The sequence below is a fragment of the Vombatus ursinus genome, unplaced genomic scaffold, assembly GCF_900497805.2.
Source record: "Vombatus ursinus unplaced genomic scaffold, bare-nosed wombat genome assembly UNPS02014812.1, whole genome shotgun sequence".
Taxonomy (NCBI): domain Eukaryota; kingdom Metazoa; phylum Chordata; class Mammalia; order Diprotodontia; family Vombatidae; genus Vombatus; species Vombatus ursinus.
This window is the reverse complement of record NW_020954590.1, coordinates 52,094,283-52,118,688: the sequence shown is the minus strand read 5'-3', so window position 1 is coordinate 52,118,688 and position 24,406 is coordinate 52,094,283. Positions and strand designations below refer to the sequence as shown.

Sequence of the window (24,406 nt, the reverse complement as noted above, 5' to 3'; positions counted from 1 at the left end):
AAGAGCTTGAAATTGAATTAAGTCTTTTGGGACACCCGGTATGACTAGTACTGGGAAGGGTGTAGGAAAAGCAAAGCCTGGTTAAGAGCTTCCCTTCCTTCCTAATGGGGAACCAAGGCATCGACATAAAATGTTCAATAATAATACAACAATAATTAGTCAATTACCAAGTTGGGCCCCCTAGCCAGATTCTTTCCTTCACCCTTTGAAAAGTCTTACATTCATCCTTTACTTTCCATCGTGAGGCTACCTGGAGACATATCGATCCAGTTGGAGCCTCCTTGTCAACAACCATAAGATAATTTCCCACTAATTAACTATTTTTCAGTCATTTCAGTCATGTCCAACTCTTCATGAGCCTGTTTGGGGTTTTCTTGGCAAGGATACTGGAGTGGTTGCCATTTCCTTCTCCAGCTTATTTTACACATGAGCAGACTGAGACAAATAGGGTTAAGTGACTTGTCCAGTGTCACACAGCTAGTAAGTGCCTGAGTCTAGATTTGAACTCAAGTCTTCCTGACTCCAGGCCTGGTGCTCTATCCGCTTCGCCATTTGACTGCCCAATTAAGGAGTAGAGAAACACTTTTTTTTTTCTCCCCTGGCTTCTAGAAGCTTGCATACTTGGTCACTTGGTGAGTTAATATACTGTGCCCAGTATAACCTGTAAAGCCTTAGAACAGAAACAGTGAAGGACAAGAGAATGTGCTATCGACAATGGCAGATGGACAGGTACCTTTGTAAAATGTAATTCAGAACTACTGGTCTAGATGTTAAGAACCATTTTTGGGGCTTTTAAGATAACTGTGTCCTGGAGATTAATTCTATACAAGTTAGGCACTTTCAAGAAAAATCATTTCCTGGAGACATGTGTGATGTGGGCAGTGGTGAGTAGTGACCACATGCTGCTTTTTAGGAAGGAAGGGCTAGAAGGGGGCTACATCTAAATGCCAGTCAGAGACTCAAAAGTGTTGGCAAGGGGTACTGTTTTTTTAAACCCAAGGTACCCTCTTCTACTTCTAGAGTGGGGCTGTGGTTCTATTATATTGTATAGCTTTAATTTATTTAGATACTGGTGAAGGACCCAACTGGGGTGTTTTTTGTTTGTTTTTGAAAAAAGGAATTCTTTGTTGTGTTGTTTGTCTTTCTTGGAAGGTATAAAAAAGTACATCCAGTCATTGTAAGTGAATCCTCAAAAGAATAAATAGTAAAATTAAGAAGCAGAAAAACAAACAAACAAAAAAAAGAAAACCAACCTGATCTCATTAAAATCCTTTGTGCTCTTTGTTTTACCCTGAACAACTTAGCAAGGAGTATTTTTAGCACCTAATGTATTGTTAGCAATCGGTAAATGTAAAAATTCTATGCATAGAATAATGCACAATGTTAAATGCACATTTATGACCTGAATCACAGGTAGGGCCAAAGGACCAGGAGGGAGGTGGATGTGGGAGAGGGGCAGGGAATGAGAAGAGAAGGAAGGATGCTGGGATACCACATGGAACTGAACTGAATCCATGAGAAAGGACAAGGCAGATGTCACTTAGATCTTTTGTTAAAATTGTTTCTGCAGGTTATGACAGCTGGTTTCTCAATATTTCTGTTTGACACAGTCCTGGACATTGCAATGGTAGCTTGGTAAGTATTTTAAGTATTTTTAAGGATGGGTGTTGGCTGTTGGTTTGTTGCATACCATTGTTTAGGGATAAAATGGCCATTGGTAGTTTGGTAAGTATTTTGTACAAGCATAGGGGCCGGACCCTATTGTCTTGGTAAATTCAGTGATAGGAGATGGCCATTGGGCATTTGAATTTCATGGTATAACTCATGGTGAGCCTTGTGGTACAGAATAAGTGCTGGATTTGTAGTAAAACAAGAACAACAAAACCACCTGTATTTGAACCTAATTTTGCCGTTTCTTACCCCTGTGACCTTGGGTTTCTCTGAGCCTCAGTTTCTTCATCTGTGGGAAAAAACACAAAATCCTGCACCAGACTACCCAGAGAATTTTGATTCGGTCTGGAGGTTATGCTGGCCATTGTTGTCAGGGTCCCATTAACCCTGATTACCAGAGCCATGCAATCCCAAAAGAGGGGGTTTGGAAGGTATGGTCTAGGAGACAGTTGCTACTGTATTCTCATACAATGTCATCACTTCAGCATATTCTATACCGATCAATCAGCATATAAAATAGCCCAATGCATGAGACTTTTTACAGGAACCAGACACACACATGGGTCCCCAGTACCATGATGCTTTGCTGTAAAGACATCTCTCTTTCTATGTGTTCTTGGTTTCCTGATTGATCCCCCATACATATAGCTCTGCCAGCATAGCCTGGTGGCTCATCTTGAGCACTAGCCTTGAGGCCCAGGCTCTTCCTGCTTTTGTCAGCTACCTAAAAGCATCCTGGGGGTGGGACAAGGAGACTTTTATGCCTTCCTTACTTAGCATTATTGGAAACAGCTGTGGCAACTGCCATGTATTTCTAATTGTGGTCAGAAGTATAATAATAAACATACCCTACCAATTATTTTATAGTTTACAAAGTACTTTCACCTCCATTATCTCCAATGATCTTCACAACAAACCTATGAGGTAGGCAGGCTGGCTTTTATTATCCCTATTTTGTAATTGAGAAAACAACGTCCCGAAGCTATGGAGGGACTTGCTCAAGGTCATACAACAAATAAATTAGAGAGCTGGGACTTCAATCCAGATGGTTTTTTTTTGTTTGTTTGTTTTTTTTGTTTGTTTTTTGTTTTTCACTCTGAGAGGCAGAAATGGTAGGAAGGGGAGAACACTGGTTCCAGAGTCCAGAGCCCTGTGTTCAAATCCCACCTATGATTTTTGCTACCTATGTGACCTCAAGCATTTCTGTTCTCGGGGCCCCAGTTCCTTAATCTGTGAAATGAGAGGAGTGGACTGGACAGCTTCCGAAGCCCCCGTTAGCCCTCAGTCTAGGTCCTTTCTATCCCACCATGCTGCTGTAATGTCTCTAAACATATGTGCAATCGAAACTAATTAGTGATTCTATTGTCTATGTGGCAAAGTTAGAATAGACATCACGCTTTCTAGTCAGCTCTGTAAAATCAGTTCTTGTGAATGTGGTATATTTTCCATATGCAATGAATTAATTGAAAGCTATATGTTTGTTATTTAAAGGCAGTGTGAAGATAGAGTCCTGGGCTTGGAGCCAGGAAGCCCTAGGTTCATATCCTACCTCTGATACTTCCTAAGTGCATGACATTAGAGGATCAATAAGCATTTATTCTGCACTTACTATGTAAGTACATTGTGTTAAGTGTTCGGGATAGGAAGAAAGATAAAAACAGTTCCTTCCATATAAGGAGTTTACATTCTAATGAGAGAGACAATCTGTCTAATCTATATCAATCAATCAGGAAACATATATTAAGTGCCTACTATGTGCCAGGCACTATATTAAGAGCTGGGGATACAATAAAAGTCAAAGGACAGTCCCTGCTCTCAAGGAGTTTAGAATCTAACGAGAGAGAAAACACATAAACAAATATATACAAAGCAAGCTACATACTGGATAAATAGGAAATAAATTAACAGACAGAAGGAACTAGAATTAAGAGGGCTTGGGAAAGGCTCCCTGTAGAAGCTGGGATTTTAGTTAAGACTTTAAGGAAGCCAGGGAGATCAGTAGTCAGAGTGGATCAGCATCTGTATCTATATATCTCTATGTCTATATATCTATTTATATATGAGACCATACAAGAGAAATACAGAGTAGAAGGAAGGTAACTTTCAAAGTCACTTAACCTTTATGTACTCAAGCGACTCCCCATGTCTTCATAGATAGGTGTTTGGGATTTGTAGTCTGTCTTGGTAAAAGGAGTTAGGGAATTCCGCACTCTGATGAAATGACACATTTCTTGTGTCTTTTCTCATATTTGTTATGGGAGACACTGCATTCGTGGTTTGATTTGGATGAACTCAAACAATCCCAGGAGCAGGAAATTTTGAGAAGCAGCCTTTCATTCCCAATTGGCATAGCTACAGGGAAAGAATAGCCTTTGAAAGGCCGCAATAGTGAGCACTTGTATCCATTGGCAATGACCAGCTCTTGTTCTTGTGATGTGATTTCTGTTGTTGTTTTAGAGGGCAAGGAAAGGCAGAACACAAGGATTAATGAAACAGATAAAACTGCTCATTGGTGGTTCTCCTACTCACCATTGAGAAGGGGTGTGGTATAGCAGAAAGAGCATTGTAACCAGAGTCAGAGGACCTGGATGTGATTCTTTTTTTTTTTTTCCTTTTTTAATTAATTTATTTTGAATTAACAACAATCACTTCCATAAGGTTCTGAGCTTCAAATTTTTCTCTGTCTTCCTCCCCACTTCCTTCCCCAAGACTGATATAGGCTATACATATACATTCCTATTAAACATATTTTCACATTAGTGATGTTGTAAGTAAGAATTAGAGCCAATAAGAGGAACCACCAGAAAGAGGAAACAAAACACAACAGAAGAAAAAAAGTAGCAAATAGTATGCTTCGATCTTTGATAATTCTTTCTTCTTTGTGGAGAGCATTTTCCACTCCATCTCCATTTGGAGATGTCTCAGATCCTTGTATTGCTGAGAAGGGTTGTCTATCAATATTAGTCATCGCACAACGTGGCTGTTACTGTGTATGATGTTCTCCTGGTCTGGATGTGATTTTTGCCTCTGACACTTATTATCTGTATGACTTTGGGTCAGTCACTTAACCTCTCTGGGCCTCGGTTACCTCATCTGTAAAATGAGGGCAGAACCAGGAGAATAATTTATACTTTAACAACAACATTGTGAAAACAAACTTTGAAAGACTTAAGAACTCTAATCAATACAATGATCAACAATGATTTCCTAAACTGATGACAAAGGATGTTGGCCACCTCCTGACAGAAAGATGATGGACTACATATGCAGAATGAGAGAAATGTTTTTTGATCATGGCCAATATGGTGATTTGTTTTGCTTGACTATGTATATTTGTTACAAGGTTTTTGTCTTTCTCTGTTTCCAGTGAGGAAAGGGAGGTGAGAGGAAGAGAAAATAAGTGCTTGTTAATTAAAAAAAATAAGATTTAATTAAAAAATATAAATGCAACAGAGCAAGAAAAAAATAAAATGGGGGCTTGACCTAGATGGCATCTCTGATCTTACTCTAAATCTGTGAGCCTATGGTCTTTCAGCAGCCAGCTTGGAAGCAAAAACAATGGTGTGTGCTGCTAGCCACAAATATTTTATTGGCTCTGTTTGATCAGATCCATATGGTCGCATCCTAGCCACCAGAATTAATCCCATAAAGGAAAATAACCTGAAGAGCTTGTAAGTGGCTTTGGCCAAAGAAGATCACCCTTAGCTACGTGGCAGATAGTATGGTCCCAGCCTGAAAGCCTCATCCCGATCCCAAGTTACTGTCTGAGCTGCAGTCACGCCATTTTTTCCCACCCCTCCTACATATTCACTCATGGGTTAATCCACTCTGTCTGACTGTTGAATGCAGTATAATGAGGAGGAAGGTAACCGGATTGGAATTGTTGGTATTTCTTCAAACAGGACACCAAGAGCTCCTTTTGGGCTTAAAACTTTCCATGTGTAGGAGCCCTTTTCTGTTTTAGTGTGAATATTTTATTTGGCAGATACAGATTTTTTTCATTTAATTATGCTTCAAAATTAAAGTAAAGAAAAAATACCGCTTAAGAATGCAGTTCAAAACTAGGCCTTTTCTTCATTTTTCATTTTTTCAGAAGTTACCATCAAGGATTATGTTGTTGTTCAGTCGTTTCAGTAGTGTCCTACTCTTTGTGATCCCGTTTAGAATTTTCTAGGCAGAGATACTGAAGTGGTCTGCTATTTCCTTCTCCCGCTCATTTTACATAAGAGGAAAATGAGGCAAACAGGGTTATGTAACTTGTGCAGAGACACAGTAATTTTCTGAGGCCAGATTTGAGCTTACAAAGATGAGTCTTTCTGACTCTAGAACCAGCACTCTATCCAATTTGCCAACTGGCTGCCCATCAAGAATTATAACCTGTAGGGTTGGGGGGAGGGATTAGGAAGATTTCAAAAGAATAGCATTGGTAAGGTGGTGAGACATTCTTCTTTAGAATGAGTGGTGTTCATCCCTGTCCAGAGCCAAAGAGATATCGGGGTGGTCATAATGATGATATTGACAGCAAAAACAACTCCCAGATGTATGGTGCCCGAAAATTTCTGAAACAATTAAGTAGACTGGTATATTTTATAAACTTAGTTGTTTTTGTTTTTTCTTTTGGACTGGGAGCAGAGAATAGAGGGAGTTCCAGACTATGATTTCACATGGTGTAGGGAATTTCCAGGGAGGAAACTCCCTTTTACCAGTGTAGATTGGCAACTGTTTGCAGCATATAGTTATAGAGAATTCATTTATTTGTTGTTTGTTCTTCATTCTTGAAGACGACCATAACATCAGGAAGGTGATGTCATGACTTGCAAGTGAATTGGATTTAAGTGATTTAAGTGTGCAAAGTCACCAGCCTCACTTTCTCCTCTGGAGCCATCTGGGTCCAGTGGCAAAATATAGATCAGGAGGCCTGGAGATGGCCCCGATGCAGTGGGAGACCTTGGCTTCTTAAGCTGAGGACTTTCCCAGTACAATTTAATTGAGGCAACACCCATGCAGTGATTAAGGCTAAGTAAGAAATGAGGCATAGAATGGCATCTTTTACTTAGTGAAAAAAAAAACAAACCAATCTGGGAGGGGAAGAACCCCAGGGTTTCTGGCCAAAACAGAAACAATGGATATTTATAATTTATAGAGAATTACCTGAAGGGCTAAAAGATTCAGTGAGTTTCTCAGGGACAAGCAGCCAGTACATGTTGGAGTCAGGACTGGAACTCCGATCTTACTGACTCCAAGTGTGGCCCTCCGTCCACTATGGCATGTTGCCTTTGTTTTATGAGGCTGAAATAAAGTGTTTTACAAACTTTAGAGCATAATATAATTAATTCATATTATTGTTATCCATTTATGGATAATTTTCCATTAATACTCTTATCAATAATATTGTGTGCTTGCTTTTATGACTAATTCTGGTAATTGATTTTTCAGAGTAAGTCATAGCATTCATAGAGCTAGTCTGGTGGGGGGGGGGGTTGAGATGTACCTGCTACTTAATTTGGTCTATTAAAGCCTCCCTAATTATATGACATCTTCTATTTGTATAGTCTCCTTAGTAGAATATTGGCTACAAAAATAAAACAAGGTTCTGTTAGGATTTTTTTTAACCTCAGAAGGAAGAGACTTTGTAGTTTTAGCTTAAGTGTTGGGGTGGAGACAGCTTTCACATTTGGGTTTTTGAAGAAGGAAATCGATGTCAGCTGTTAGTTCCTGTGAAAGAATCATGCCTTCAGTGCCAAATGACAGGACAGTTTTTGTCTTTTGGGGGACAAGGAGGTGAAGAAATTTTGGTGCTTGTAGAGCTAAGAAAGGAGTTTCAGGAGTTTTGGAGCCTCTCCCCACCTTGCTTGTGGGTAAGATGACACCTGCACCATCATAGACTGATAAGAGGCTATCTTCATTTTTCAAAATTGCTAGAAAAAGAGTTCCAAGGCAGTGAATAGAGGCCAATTTATGTTCTGAAAGGAAGGAACAAGAGGAAAGAAAAACAAAACGTTTTCCTCGTACCATATAGCATGTGACTCTCAAATAATGGTTTGAAATATGTCATCGAGTGATTGGAGGCTCATGGGGTAGTGGTCCCCAGACTCCTCCATCCTGTGAGTATGCAGATCAACAAGATGTATCTGGATGATTTCACAGAAAAAAGAAGAGGGGCTTCCAAAAACAAAACAGTTCCATTCCTCACCCTGAGGCTGAATCAGGTGGGTGAGAAGGGAGGATAAGGTTGATTTTTTTTCCATTCCACTGGAGAGCACTTTTATAAAAAAAAAAAACTCTCCCTTTGTTGCTTAGAGCCCCAAAATGAATCTGGACATCGATCCCTCATTCAGACAAGTGTTTTGATGACATTGCATTGTAGAGATTACACAAAAATGAAAGACGGTGTCCCTACCCTCAAAGAGCTTGCAGTCTGGGAGATGAGACACATGCATGTAAAAACAAATGACTGCACAATTCAGTGTATGATTGAGTCAAATGAGTGATACAGTTAAGTGCTATGAGTGTGTAGAGGAGGGAGAGACCACTTTTGGTGTGTGGGTGTATGTGTGTTTTTGTATATATATGTTCATATGTGCTTATGTATGTATATGTATACACACATACACATATTATGTACATAGATGCTATATATGTGCACACATACATGTGTATATATGCACGCGTATAATATGAAATCAACAAGCACAGTTGTGCTATAAAGAAAGCATAGGATTCGTATGAACAGAGAGGGCAGGATTAAGGAATCGGATAGTTTGTGGCCTTGCTGAGTTCAAAGCCCTAGGGGAAAGTATTGGAAGTGGTAGGATAAATGTCTAAAATTGTTAATAGTTACACTTTAGAAATATAAAATAAAGGCTTCATCCCATGCTAGACATTTTTCTCCCACTCAGCTGGAAGATGCCAATCTAAGGGATGTCATGAATTGGGGGCAAGTTGAAATCTAGCTGCCAAAATTTCATGAAAAAGAAAATAATTTTGTTTCTGGATCTGTGTTTGAGATTGTCCCCAAATTGCTGTCTTTCCAAGCTCGACAGATTCTGGACTGTAACAGTGTCACTTTAATATAATAATGTTTCATGAGGTTCCTACGTGATCTTCCAACGTTAAACAATTCGAGGTTGATCTGAGCGTGAGAAGCTGGAATGGAAGTAATAGCTAACAACCCGGTGTTGAGATTGGATGTAAGAGTAGCAGTCAAAACAGTCACATCTAGCTTTGTCATGTTTCATAACCCGTGTGTGTTGTGGCGTGCACTCAACAAAATGGAAAGCAAAATGGAAACCTGCTGTGTGGTACGTGTACCCAGAGCAAGGCAACAGAACGTGTGTGATCACCGCAGAAGGAACCTGGACTTTGGAATTTCCTGATTTTTTTGGAGAACCCTAGAGTTTAAGAAGGGCATGTTTTCAGCCTCAAAGAATTTTTCCAACCACAGAAAGACCCACCAGCAAGGGAGTGTCAGATTGTGCTTCAGATTTTGTTTCAATCTTTTGTACAGAGACATTTTCTTATTGTACACATACAACTGTCTTAGTCATCTGCTGGGGTAGATGTCAGCAGAAATGGTAGGAATAGGTAAAGAGCCCCTGGCAGTGCCCAGAAATCACCTTGCAGTTTAGAATGGTCAGTGAAGAAACTGCTATTTAAAGTGCAGCAAGGATTTAAGTTACATGTTTATCCCCTAATGAGAATTTGAACCAGGCATCTTTAAAATACATTGATTAGCTATAGTGAAAACATACACATTCAGTCAGTATTGATCAGTTTCTAAAATAAAAATAACAATAATAATAATAATAATAATTTAGAATGATTAGCGTTGCTGACTAGCTTTATGCCCTTGAATTTAAAAAAGATAATCCAAAGGAAGAAAAATCTGAATTTTAACCTAAATTTTAATTTAAAAAAATTTTTTTTTTAAATTTTTAGTGAGGCAATTGAGGTTAAGTGACTTTCCCAGGGTCACACAGCTAGTACGTGTCAAGTGTTTGGTCTGAGGTCGGAGCTAAACTCAGGTCCTCCTGACTTGAGGGCTGGTGCTCTATCCACTGCGCCAGCTAGCTGCCCCCTAAATTTTAATTAATACATTTCAAATTTATAAGGTTTTGCTTATATAAAGGGTTTGTGTTTGGAATGTGTTAATTCATTGTAATCCAAAATTAGATAGAAGACTTTGACTGTGAACGTTGATGCTCTGTTGCTGACTATAGATTCTCCTTTCTTTCAGAACAGGGTATTTTGGTAGTGATTATAGACAGAAGAACAGGCTTGAAGGATGATTCCTTTGTTCCTGGGCTTCTTTACTATGTTCAGCATTTTGTATATTGTCACTCAGTCAACAAGCATTTATTAAACTCCTGCTATGTGCCAATCTCTGTGCTGGGTTGTGGGAAACAATCTCTTAGTTCAACACCTAAGGGAAACAAAATTCTTACATTATCCCTGAGCATCAGCTCGAGGGGAATTCATGCTCTCTAAAAGAATTCTCATGGGGCAGCTAGGTGGTGCGGCGGATAGAACACAAGGCCTGGAGTCAGGAAGTCTCATCTTCCTGAGTTCACATCTGGCCTCAGACACTTACTAGCTGTGTGAGCCTGGGCAAGTCACTTAACTCTTTTTGCCTTAGTTTCCTCATCTGTAAAATGAGCTGAAGAAGGAAATGGCAAACCACTCCAGTATCTGTGCCAAAAAAACCCCAAAGAGGGTAACGAAGAGTCAGACACGACTGAACAACAATTACATAAAGAATCCTCGACATTGTCCAGCTATAGTAAAAACATATACATACAGTCAATATTGATCAAATTCTAAAATAACAATAATAATTATTATTATTATATTAGGTGGTAATGAGAGACCTCCCACTCTACTGCAAAGGGTCTTTTTGGGTCACAGTGTATGAAATTCTACCTTAGTCACTCTTTTTCACTGAGGCCCTCCATACTGTTTATAAGGGCTTTGTATTATTAAAATACAGAAATATTATTTAGGAAGGGTAATATATTCAGCTGCTATTGCTCCTAATGACAACAGCAGGGATCTTTTTGTAAATGGGACCCCAGAAATAGTTAAAAGCACACAATGATAATAGTTTATTAATAATTATTAATATAACATAGTTTTACAAAGTGTTTTACATGTATTATCTCATTTGATTCTTACAACAGTCCCTTGAGTTAGGTATGTCAACTGGACTGAACTGGTCTCTAACCTGTGGATGTCTGAAGCCAAACAGAGCAGGCTAGAGGTCGGAGAATCAGGAATCAAACAGAAGTTTAATTACAAAGTGAGACAAACAGTTTGCAAGCAAGGAGGCAGGTTAGACATATGTGCCAGGGCCGCGTCCCTGGTGGGGGGGACCCGCTATAGTGGAGTTGAACCTTGATTTATATACTTGTGGCTAGACAAAGAGTCATACAGTGTAGTATAACAGTAGTAGTGAGGCACAACAGCAAAAGTGAGGCTAGGTTGTCTAGTGACAGGAGGTCCATTCATATCAGGGCTTCATGTCTGGGCCTGGTGGTGCTTGCCCAAGCTCAGGACCATCAGTTCCAGAAGATGAGTGCAAAGGATTGTTGTTATGCCAAGTTCAGGGTACAGCTTGCTTGCTGGGCCTTAGCTCTGGAAAACAGGGTGTCTCCTGATATCTTGACAGGCGCTATTTTTATTTACATCTTATAATTGAGGAAACTGAGGCTGAAAGAGGTTAAATTACTCCTCTCACACTGCTGCCACCTTATTTCAGCCCTCATTACCTCATGCCTAGATTATTGCAGTAGCCTCCTAATTAGTCTCTGTGTCTCAAGACTCTCCCCATTTCAGTCTATTCTGCATATTGCTACCAAAGTGATTTTCCTTAAACACAGATCTGACCATATGACTCTTCTATTCAATCAACTCTAATAGCTTCCTCAGATTAAATATAATATAAAACCCTCAGTTTAGCTTTTAAGCCTTACAAAACCTGACGCCAACATTTCTTTTTTTGCTTTTCTTTCTTTTTTTCTTTTCTTTTTCTTTCTTTTCTTCTTTCTTTCTTTCTTCCTTCCTTCCTTCCTTTCAGTTTTCAACATTCACTTTTATAGAATTTTGAGTTCCAAAATTTTTCTCCCTCCCCAGCATGGTAAGCAATCTGATGTAGGCTGTACATGTACAATCATATTAAACATATTTCCACATTAGTTGTGTTGTGAAAGAAGAATCAGAACATAAGGGAAAAACCATGAGAAAGAAAAAAAAGAGAAAATAATATGCTTTGATCTGCATTCAGACTCCATAGTTCTTTCTCTGGATGTGGATAGCATTTTTCATCATGAGCCTTTTGGAATTGTCTTAGATTATTATATTGCCGAGAAGAGCTAAGTCTATCAAAGTTGGTCATCACATAATGTTGCTATTACTATGATGATCTCCTGGTTCTGCTCACTTCACTCAGCATCAGTTCAGGTTAAGTTCTTCCAAGTTTTTCTGAAGTCTGCCTGCTCATCATTTCTTATAGCACAATAGTATTCCATGACATTCGTGTACTACAGCTTGTTCAGCCATTCCCCAGCTGGTGGGCATCCCCTCAATTTCCAATTCTTTGCCGCCACAAAAAGAGCTGCTATAAATATTTTTGTACATGTGGGTCCTTTTCCTTTTTTGTGATCTCTTTGGGATCCAGACCTAGTGGTGGTATGGCTGGATCAAAGGGTATGCACAGTTTGATAGCCCTTTGGGCAGTGTTCCAAATTGTTCTCCAGAATGGCAGCTTATCTTTCTACCTTCAGTTGACATTACTACCTACTCCCCTGTCCCTTCTATCCCCAACTCTTCAATCCAGACAAACTGGGTTTCTCTCTGTTGTTCACAAACAACAGTCCATCTCGGTCCAGCACTCTACCTGCTAGCTGCCTGTATCTGTGTATGTGACAAGGGATGTATATACAAAGAATGAAACAATCCTCACTGTCTAGAAATTGGTGTTTGAGCATCATCTTAAAGGAAGAGAGGAATTCTGTAAGGCAAGAGGTAAGGAGGGAGTACTTTCTATCTTTTCACTGGCTGTCCCCGGTGTCTAGAAAGTACTCCCTCCTTACCTCTTGCCTTAGAGAATCTTTCTCTTCCTTAAAGAGAATGCTCACATAGCTTTCCTGATTCTGCATGAAGCTTTTCCTCATTACCCCAATTACTAGTGCTCTCCTTCCCCAAATACCTTAGATTTAACTATTTTGTATATATTTGTATTTATTTCTTTTATATTTTAGCTATATATATATTTATGCATATTTCTTGTCTCCCCTGTTAGAATGTAAGCTTCTAGAGAGTGGGGAGCATTTCCTTCTTTGTACTCAGCACCTGGCACAGTGCCTAGCACATAACAAGCAATGAACAGGTTCTTATGGATTGGTTGCGCAACATCACACAGCTACTAAGTATGTCTGAGTCAAGATTTGAACTCAGGTCTTCCTGACTCCAAGTCCAACTCTCAACTCCCTAGCTGCCTATAACTGTATATATGACAAAAACTGCTGTCTAAGGTTCTGGGCTCCCCAGTGGGGCAGTTCTCTCAACTAACCCAGTGTGGTTCTCTCTGCAAATTGGTTAGATTAGCTCTTATCACCTAGCTTGTTGCTGTCATTGACTCTACATGACCCCATGGATTTTGTCCATGGGGTTTTCTTGGCAAAGATGCTGGAGTGATTTGCCATTTCCTTCTCCAGTGTATCCCCATTTTACAGCTGAGGAATTGAAGCTAATAGTGTCATAGGCTCACACAACTAGGAAGTGTCTGAGGCAAGATTTGAATTCAGGTCTTCCTGACTCCAGGCCTGGTGCTCTATCCGCTGCATCAGCTAGTTAGTAAGACCTTAAGGCAATGAGGTGTGGCAGTTATGGTTTGATGGGAGTGTGTGGAGAGAGGAAGTAGGAGAAGTCTAGAGGAGAGGTGTCAAACACATGGCATGCAGCCCATAACATTCCTGAGTTTGTCCCGAAATAGATTAAAATGTAATTGGGAAATGTTTAACAAAATAAATGAAACAACAATAAAACAGATAATATTATACTTTAAAAACTAAATTAATGTGTGACCCATAGGAATTTTTATGTATGATTTAGTGGCCCCCATTTCTGTTTGAAGTCAGCAAGGTAGTCCAGTGGATAGAACACCAGGTCTGGAGTTAGGAAGACCTGAATTCAAATCCAGCCTCACATACTTCCTGTGTGACCCTGAGCAAGTCACCTACCCTATGCCTCATCTGTAAAATGAGCAGGAGAAGGAAATGGCAAACCACTCCATTTTTTGCAAAGAAAATCCCAAGTGGGGTCATGAAGAGTTGAACTTGACTCAACATCACTAGTAACATTTCTATTTGAGTTTGACACCACTGGTCTTGAGCATTGGTTTTCAAACTTTTTGGTCTCAGATGCCCTTTACACTCTTAAAAATTGTCGAGGACTCCCAAAACATGGGTCATGTATCTGTCAATATCTACTGTATTAGAAATTAAAATATCTTAGTATTATTATGAAAACAGTTTAGATCTTGCCCCTAAAAGGATTTGAGGAACCCAGGGGTCCTTGGACCACACTTTGAGAACCACTGAGTCTCAAGTCTAGGGTGCAGGCATCAGACAAAGAGCCTGGTGTATGACAGTGTGGGGCCACCCACAGCTGAGAGTAGCAGGAGAGTACTGAGTGCCTGATGGAAGAGGGAAAGAAGTGCTGAAAGACTGGAGACGTAGATGGGGGGGGTTGGAAGGAGGGGGACACTTCACCTATTACACAGCCTGCCCAATGGACCCTGTTTATAGACTTGCTTAAAAGGAGAAACCTGTTTGTATGGTCTCAGACTATAAATGCAACCAGCAAACTCAGCAGTAAAAATTTATTACTTAGTTATTGATGTTTGTTCATTTCAGGAATGATGGGGATTGCAAGATTTGCAAACTGTTCAGTAAATCTCAGACTTAATAGTCACAATGCTATTAAGATGCAGCCTCTCCCTCCCCATCCCCCCAGATTTGTTTATGTTTCAGCATTCACTCTGAGCTTGTTTGTTCTGGTTTTTCATAAGCCAATGGGGCAAAATGCAGGATTGTCACACTTTAGTTCTGTGACTAGAAAGGTCAAAGGGCTAGTCTTTTGTGCTTTTCTCTGGTAATTTTGGAGGGTTAGAGGCTTAGTGTTCCTAGTTAAAATTTGCAGAAACCGAACCTTTAAAGAGTAAAAGCCATCCTTTCCCCTTGACTTCAGCTCACTGTAATCCTGCATACTCACGCCACCAGTGTAGGAAATGAATACATTGCCTTTGGAGTCACACAGCTTTAGGGGCAATCTAGTTGAGCGAGGTCATCAACCCTCAAATGAATCTGTGAGCTTATTGATTTGGAAGCTCCCTCCAGTGATGCAGATCTTAACCCATCCAAGCCTGCCCATCCTGTGAGACGCTTGACAGTGTCCTCTGAAAAGTTCACTACAAGGGGTCTCCTAGATATTAATCAGAAATGTTGTTGTTCAGTCATTCAGTCATTTCCAACTCGTCATGATCCCATGGACCACAGCACGCCAGGCCCTTCTGTCCTCCACTGTCTTGAAGCCTGCCCAGCCTCATGTTTGTTGTTTCCACAACCCTATCTGTCCATCTCATCCTCTGCCATCCCCTTTTCCTTTTGCCTTCAGTCTTTCTCAACATCAGGGTCTTTTCCACTGAGTCCCGTCCTTTCATTATGCGGCTGAAGTATTTAGGCTTCAGCTTCAGTATTTAACTTTCCAGTGAATAGTCTGAATTAATTTCTCTAAGTATTGACTGATTTTATCTCTTTGCTGTCCGAGTGACTCTCAAAAATCTTCTCCAGCACCGCAATTTGAAAGTGTCAATTCTGTGGCGCTCAGCTTTCCTTATAGTCCAGTTTTCACCCCATACACTTGTTCCTTATGGAATTCCTATGGAAAAACCCATAGCTTTGACTGTTTTTGAAGCAAACCAGGCTCCATTCTGGGTTTCCATAATGAGATATAACAAGAGTATTCACCTTACCCATGGGTAATGCACCAAAAGTTTATGGTTCAGTTGTTTAGAGCTCATAACCCATTTCCTCATAGAAGCCTCATTACACATAGTACCTAAGTTTCTAGGCTAGACCTCAAAAGCTTATTTAACTGAAATGTACTATTTAAGTTACAAATAAGGCAGCATGACATAGTGGGAAAACTGCTGGGCTTAGAGTCAGAAAGACCCAGGTTCACATCTTGTGTCTGACACTGCTGTGTGACCATGGGCAAATCACTTAACCTGTCTGAGCCTTTGGCAACTCTCAAACATTAAAAGTCAAAGACTGGAGCAAAGGGCATTTGTGATCTCCTTAGGTAGAAATTCTACTGGAAGTCCCCACACTGACCAAACTATATCCTATTGCTTGAAGTGCTTACTTAGGATAAAATAGGTAATGAGTGGTGAGGGTAGTGTGGCTAGCTTTGTGACTCATTTATGTAACATAGTTTCTATAGGGAAATGCATTCTAAGGACTGGCAACGTATCTCATTCTTAGACCTCAACTACCACATCTGCAGAATGGGCTGGTGGGAAGGAAATACACTCCCTCACCCAAGTTACATTGGCCACTTGCTATCAGAAGAGAAACCTAGCCCCTGAACCCTTTTTCCATAGTGTTTGTTAACACTGTGAGAGAACTTGGACAGTTAACTGTTGAATTGATAATTAATTTATGAAATAATAAAATTATGAAATAGGGGCAGGCATGCCCAGTTCTTTGAGTATTTTCCAGGAAAGGCCACAGCGACAGTGGCAGTACATAGTACTTCAGTTCCTAGGCTAGACCTCAAAAGCTTATTTAATTGGGCTGCAATCACACTTTAATAAGGCACAGAGGGATAGAGATAAGTAGGGTACAGAGGCAGATGGCATGGGAGCGGGGGATGGGATGGTGAAGGGAGGCAGCTTGGGGAAGAGGATGGGATGGTGAAGGGAGGCAGCTTGGGGAAGAGGATGGGGAGGGAGAGAGGCACAGAGAATCACTCATGTAACCATGGATTAGAGTTGGGGGTACTCAGCAGCATGGACCCGGATGGAGATAGGAGAGTGCTGAGGAGCAGCAGTTTGAGGTGTCACCTTTATAGGATTTTTTTGGGAACAGACTAACTCTTGTCTGTGCCACCTTGGGGTTAGTTCATTAACATATTCAAATCATCTCAAAGTTGTTTGTAAAACTTTGAAGTTAACATGTCCGCCTCTCTCAGAATTATCAGCGCCATTTGGTGTTCTGGTCTTATTGAGGATGTCTGGATCTTGTCTGGGATTGACATATCACAGGACCAGAAGGCCCTGACAGCAAGACCTCAATAGCTTCCCCTGATTCAGCACCTATTACCAGGATGTAATATATAATACAATTTATAAATTACACTCTTTTGATCTTTGGGATGGGTTGTATGTAAACTGTAGGTTCTCCTTTGGAATTTCATTTCTTGCTATTGCCCCTTATACTGGCTACTTATAAACTCATTATACTGATTAGAAGGGAAGGGGGAATGGTCAGGACAACCGGAAGAAGATATAATATTAACACAGTAGCTTTATTCATTCTTATGCTGAAAATTGTAAAAGTTATGAATAACATGTATTTGGGACTTAAATGAGGCAGAATACAGAGGAAAGAATACCTCCCTTGTTCTGCACACTGTGACTCTCTTAATGAGTTAATGACTTTTAATATTACATTTACTTTTTTGGCCAATATCTCACACTTTTGATCACCATGTCATTTTTCTTGCTCTCATAAAAGTGGAGTTTAAGCCATTCATGTAGAAGGTGTCATTAAATTATTGCATTTGCATTTATTTTTTTTTTTGAGACTGGGTCTCACTTTCTCATCCAGGGTAGAAATGTAGGGGCTACTCATGGACCCAATCCATTACTCATTGGCTTGGGAGCCTTGACATGTTCTGTTTCTGACCTAGGCCAGTTTGCTGCGGCAGTCTGATGTCTCTCTGCCCCTGCGGACTTGCTCTGTTGATGCCAGTCTTAAGGGAACACTAGATCAGCTTAGCCCACTGCAGCTCACAACTGCCAAGCTCAGATGACTCCCCAAAGTAGCAGAGATTGCTGACATGTGCCATGACACTCAGCCATTTGCATGTAAAAATGAAGAAAATGGTGTTATACCAAATTCCTTACTCCTTGATAACTTGACAACTCATTGACAAATGGACCATTGTCATCATGGACTGGAAATATAAAGGCACTGAGCGTCCAACCCAATTCCTCTACTTACCCCGTACCTCCCCAAAGGACTGAAGCAATAATATTAATAATTAACATTTGTATAGTGCTTTAAGGTTTGCAAAGCTCTTTACATGTGTTATTTCATTTGCACCAAACCTTGAGGGAGGCGCTGTTATTACCCCCATTTTACAGATGAGGAAACTAAGCTGAGAAGTTAATTAATTTGCCCAGGGTCACACAACTAGTAAGTGTCTGAGGCTGGATTTGAACTAAGGTCTGCCTGACCTTTATTCTCTGTGCTACGGGACTGCCTAGGTAAAGTAAGAGTAAGAGTCTTTTACATTTCAGGGAAAAGCCAAGTCAGGAATGGTTTGGGGTTTTTTTTGTTTGTTTTTGTTTTTGTTTTTTGCTTTTTGGTGAGGCAATCAGGGTTAAGTGATTTTCCCAGGGTCACACAGCTAGTAAGTATCATGTGTCTGAGGCCGAATTTGAACTCAGGTCCTCCTGACTTCAGGGCTGGTGCTCTATCCACTGCGCCATCTAGCTGCCCCTGGTTTTATTTTTGTTGCTGGAACTGGGGTTGGAGTAGGGGGAGTCTGGAGAAGGGATGGAAGGATAAAGGGATGAATGGATAAGGAGATGAGCTGGGGTGGTGGCTGTGGAGACCAGCATACGTTTACCTGTGCTTTCTCTCTCAGAAGGGACAGTTGCTTGCTGTATGAGTGTGGGGTGAAGGTGGGCAGTGGAGGAGGGGAAGCAGGGGCAGGGAATATGGTCCTAGGTAGCAGCACCTGAAGCAGGAAAAGGAAGAAGGGAGAGAAATGCCAAGCAACAACAGTGAGGAAGACGAGGGAATTCCTGTGGTCACTGAGACCATCCAGTTGTTCTTATATAAGGAATGTGTTTAAATAGGGTATACATCAGGGTTGTCCCTACTCTTTTCACTCTTAATATGCCAGTTCCTCGATGGACTGGGTAACATTCATTCAATGGTGGTAAGAAATCTTGAAGGTCCCATAGCATCATGGGCTGAGGCCAGATGGGTAGCCAGAACTACAGCTATGGAAAAGGCAGTGATCACTGGCTTTAAGTAGACAGAGGCCAGGGGTCTCCCGTTGTGGACAGGTCATGTGGAGCAGGTTGAAAGCTAACCTTTTGACAACTCTTTGCAGCCTTCTACTGGGTGGACTTGGAGAAGCCTTGCTGGTTTATTCAGAGAGGACGAGCACATAGAGAAGAGAAGGAGGATAAAATCGACAAGCTGCAAATACCGAAGGAAAAAGCAAGAGCTCTGTGTGGATGGAACAGATAAAATGAAAACAGTGGGAGTATTGGGAGCCATGGACAGGTTCACTACTTCCTCAGGAGAAGGGCAGGCTCAGAGAAAACAAAATCTGTTCCTAAGGATGATGGAGGGGTAACCCTCTTGATGTTGTAATTATTAGGACCACCTGGAAAAACTCGTTAGGGCTATGAGTGGCTGCCTATGGCTGTCTTTAGTGTCTCTCAGCACCATCTTACTAGAGACACACACGTGGTCATTCGGTGCCCACATTTCCCTCAGCCCCTTTGTGGAGAGAGGAGTAGTAGAATCTTCCCTGGGATTTTCCCAGACCTTTTTGGAAGCCTAGGATTCATTTTTATACTAAACCGACTCATTTTATATTAAATGCCCCTTTTTGAGTCTCCCCTTTACCAGCCTCCAACACTATCTCACAACTGTATGGCAGAGGGCCCTGGGTGTATTTTAAATGTTTATGGTCTCTTCTGGGAATTCACTGTCCTAAATTCTCCTGTCTGTCCTGACAAAGAACTGCAGAATTCACTCTCGTGTGCAGCATCTGGAGAGCATTCCTTGGGAAGGAGTTGATTTGTGAGAAATTGAATGGCCATGCAGGGCTATGCTAGAAATCAGCAAGGCAGCCCAACTTCTCTGTTGTGAGCTCAAAAGCTTAGGTTTTGGGTTTTTTTTTTTTGTCATTGTCATTGCTTTTCCTTCCTTCTCACAGATTTCTCTGAACTCTCATCAAGTGTATGTTGCATTTATTTGTTAATTCTGCACATTGTTTCATTTCCTGCAAGTTGAAAACTTAAGTTAGCACTAAATTATCACCAAAGTTTTATAAGCACTGTTGAATGTCCTGGATAGTAAAAGATACTCCCCTTTCCCTGCCCAAAACACTAAATTATCACCAAAGGGAGCTAGTTTTTTAAGCACTGATGGATGTCCTGGACAGTAAAAGATACTCCCCTTTCCCTGCCCAAAACAACCTGCATTCCCCAAAGCTTCAAATTAGTTAATTCCATGGCATCCCAGAAGTTGTGAATCACTTCACAAGAAAACAGATTAGATTAAGAATTGGATTGAAAATGTTATAACCCTGTCAGTGTCCCTTATAAGAACAAAAGGAGAATTTATAAAAAATAGAAAATAGGATTTACATGGGATGAGAATTGGATTTGGGATCCACAAGGAAGGCGTTGAGTAAATCATCAAGATTTGGCTCCAAAAAAAAAAAAATTTCTGTTTACAGTTGCCTTTGTCAAGGTAATACTACCTTCCCCTAATTTACAGAGCTTTGGCCTTTTGTAACATGGCAGGGAAGCTGTCTCCTGGAAGATTGTACTGTTACCAAGTCACAGAGGCCATTGTCAGGGGTTGGAAGCCCAGCTTAGCCACATACTGCTCTGTTCTAAAGAAGCCCTGTGCTTTCATGGAAGGTATTGGCTGAATAGTATTTCCTTGTTTCTAAATAATCATCCCATCCATCCGTCCATCTGCCCTGTGACTGTCCTCCCCACCAATCCCTCCTCCTTATCTGGAGCAGCAGCATCTCTGAACTAATGGCCACCACCCTGGGGAAGTCAGTTCACTCAGTTTTGGAACTGCTTTGGGGCCAATCTACCTGTTTTGCCTGGTGAGTAGATGTAATCTCACCTAACCCACTGTGTCCAGCCCAACATGGGAGTGTATCTGACTGCTGAAGGGCTCCACTTGCTGTCCCTTGACTCTCTGCACACCTTGGCTTTAATATCCTTCTCTGGCCACTGCTCTCTATGTGTTACCCGCCCCTGACTCAGCCCCTCCCCTGCCCCCCAATAAAATGTTAGCTCCTTGAGGGCAAGTGATGTCTCAGTTTTATATTTATATTTGTCTCTTTTGCCCAGGACAGTGCTTGGCACTGTCAAATACTTTTCAGAAATGCCTTTTAATTAATTTATTTAAAGAAATAAAAAAAAGAGGCAGGAAGATCCAGTTCAGCTCCAAGTCTGTGATCCTAAAGTTCTCAGGTGAGTTCTGAGATGGATGGCTGAAAGAAGCTGCTGCTGCCTTATAGCTTTACTCCTTTGTTTCAGCTTTAATCATTTCTTTAGACAGTCTTAAATCTTTAACTAGTACCTTGAGTTCAAGGGTTGGGTCTGAATGCAGAGGTGAGCCCAGATATTGCCCGAGATGTGTGTTCTATCAATTCCCATTATTCAGTTTTGGCTTTGGACATGACTCGTTTGGGTGAATCTGTTTGTTGTTGATACTTCAGTTCTATTTATGCCTCTTGACACGGTGTCCAATCTAGTTTTCATTTTTATTAATCCAAATAAAATTCTTTGTGTCAATAGAGAAAAAAATCTTACCTGATTTTGGGATGTTATTCTTGCTAAGTATGAAGATGCAAATCACTTTTTTTTCGGTCTGATTATCCTCATCCCTCTTGCCCTCTCCATGCAGTAGGGCATGCATGGTCCTACGTGGTATTAAGTCTACATTAGTTGGAAGATGGAGAAAAGAGAATGTGGTTGTTCTCTACATTTATCCAAAGACATCCCTCCACACATACATAAGTACAAATACACACAGATACATGTTCAGAACAAATAGAACCTCTCAAGCCTCAACCTGGCTATTTTACCTGAAATCACTGGGACTGGGGTAGGGATGGAGGGTAAAAGAGGAGGCGGCTTATAGGACTCTTCCCACCATAATCCTCAGGCATCATATTAATGGAAGTGACAAGAGAGAGCTGTGGTTAAATGGCCACAGAAATTGCTGACATGAGGAGAGAATTCAGGAATGGCAGTATTGGTAATGGGTCTCCCCACTGCTCACAAAAGGATGTGTTCCCTTATTCCGTTTAAGAGGGAATGATAAGGGGCAGCTCGGTGGCACAGTGGATAGAGCGCTGGCCCTGTATTCAGGAGGACCTGAGTTCAAATCCAGCCGCAGACACGTAACACTTACTAGCTGTGTGACCTTGGGCAAGTCACTTAACCCCATTGCCCAGCCCCCCCCCTCAAAAAAAAGAGAGGGAATGGTAGACTGGGTTCCTGAAGAAGAAAATGACATTCATGCCTCAGTCTGTTCCCCCAACTACTCTTACTTATGCAACATGGCCAGATTTCACAATCATTCTCCATAATTTCTGGCTTGTCTCTCAGGCATCATAGTTACTTCCATCTGTTTTCCCTGTCCTCAAATCAGACCGGCCCCGGGAACATACTGGGAACCTCGCTGCTATCACCTCTAAAAATAAAACAGAAAGTGAGATGTAAAACGCGAGCCATGGTTTCTTCATCTGTCCACCCTCAGTTGTGAAGACCTGGGACATTCAGATGGTGAAGGAAAAGAGCAGCGCACTGGTCCGGCAGTTACTGTGCCAGATAACTGAAGTGTTCCCTGTAGTTGATCTTCCAGCTGACACACAGAAGCAAGAATGTTGATCTGCCTCTACAGAAAATTCTTTAAAAATACACACTTTATGGCAATATGTGGTGGAAAGAGCACTGGACATTGAGTCAGAAGACTTGGTTTCCTATCCCATTTCTAGCACTTACCAGGCCTACATCTATAGGCAAGTCAGAGAGGAAAGTCAACTTCTCTAAGCTCCGGTTTCCTCAGCTGTAATTGTGCTTTGTAAACCGAAAAGGGCTATATAGATGATGTTTGTGGAAATGGAATTTGTTATAATGTCTCATAGGAAGGTTTTTTAATTCAACATCCGTCCTGTGCTAACATTGTATAAAGCCTAGAACTGGGCACAGACATGATCAGGTCTCAAACTCTCACATCCTCAGTCATTCTTACTCTCTCTCCTTCCTCCTCCCCCTATTTTGCCTTCATTTTCTTCATCTTCATATCTGTTGGCCTTTATTCCTCTTCTTACAAACATACTAGGTCCTATCCATACACATCTCCCCTCCATAAACGAACAAACAACCTTTCCTGTTGATCCTGCTATTTCTTCAAGGTATCATCCTTTCTGGCTTAACTCTTTAAAAGAATCACCTGTGTTCACACCCTACTTCCCCAGTCCTCAACCCCTTGTAGTCTTGCTTTTATACCCACCACTCAACTGAAACTTATCCCAAAGTAACCACTTTTTATTTTGACACAATCCAATGCCTTTTTCTCAGTCCTTGATCTCTGACATTTCAATAGCATTTGCCGTTGTTGACCTACTGCTCTTTGCCCCCTTGGCTTCTGAAACATTGCTATCTTCTGCTTCTCCTACTTGCCTGGTCACTCCCTTTCAGTGTTTCCTGGCTACATCTTCCTCCACCTTCGCTCTATGTGGATGTCCTTTTCAGGGCTACTCATCCACCTGTGGGGTCCACCTGTCACCCAACTCTCACCTGTGGTTTCAAGAAGCTGTGCAGTGGCTGGACCCCAGTAAAACCATCTTGGCAGATGGGCCAAATCATGTGGAAGGTGACCAGGGGGATATTTCCCATGGAAGACTCTCTCCATGGGCAATTTATTCCAATAACCATGAAGGTGGCTGAAGCAAGTGCTGTGGAGCACTTAGATCTTGGCCAGGCATCAAAGATGCTAAGGACATCCACTGCATCCTAGGCCATTGCCAGTCATCTTGGGTTTTGTCTTGCTACTGGACTTTAATGACTGGAAGAGAGAGTGAGGCTGACAACTTTGTGCAACTCTGCCTCACTTAAGTCTAATTCATGTGCAAGTCAAGACATCACCTGGTGATGTCATTGTCCAACTCTTCAAAAACAAAGGACAAACTAGTGGATACCCAAGGACATTCCCTTGGCCATCTTCTTTCTCTGCATTTACCTTTTTCCTTAAAAAAAAAAAACAACAAAAAACAAACTCATGGGGTAGCTAAGTGGTGCAGTGGATAGAGCACTGACCTTGGATTCAAGAGGACCTGAGTTCAAAACCGGCCTCAGATACATAACACTAGCTGTTTGTGACCCTGGGCAAGTCACTTAACCCCATTGCCTACACAAAATAAATACATACATACATACATAAAAACTCATGCATATCTTCAGTTATTCTATACAGAGAACTTCGCAAATGTTACATCCTCAAACTTTCCTGTAGTTTCAGTCCTTCATTTCCAAGTGTCTACTGGACATCACTTGGATGTTTCTTTGGCACCTCAACATGTCTAAAAATGAAACCATCAACTTGCATCTCCAATTGCAACATTCCTCCTTATTTTGTTTGAAAGCGGTACCATCCTTTCTGCCTCCCAGGCT

The 24,406-nt window shown here is 41.1% G+C and overlaps 1 protein-coding gene across 3 annotated transcripts in view; it reads left to right on the top strand.

Moving 5' to 3' along the window:
• Window positions 1-21,048, top strand: part of LOC114054319 (transmembrane protein 241-like) — a 170,157-nt gene extending 149,109 nt beyond the window's left edge. For all 3 annotated transcript variants that reach the window (XM_027877535.1, XM_027877534.1, XM_027877533.1), the window contains 2 exons: window positions 1,571-1,635; window positions 19,078-21,048. In XM_027877535.1, coding sequence (XP_027733336.1) covers window positions 1,571-1,635; window positions 19,078-19,138 — 126 coding nt within the window. In that variant the 3' untranslated portion in view covers window positions 19,139-21,048. The remainder of the gene's footprint in view (window positions 1-1,570; window positions 1,636-19,077) is intronic.
• Window positions 21,049-24,406: the final 3,358 nt, after the last annotated feature.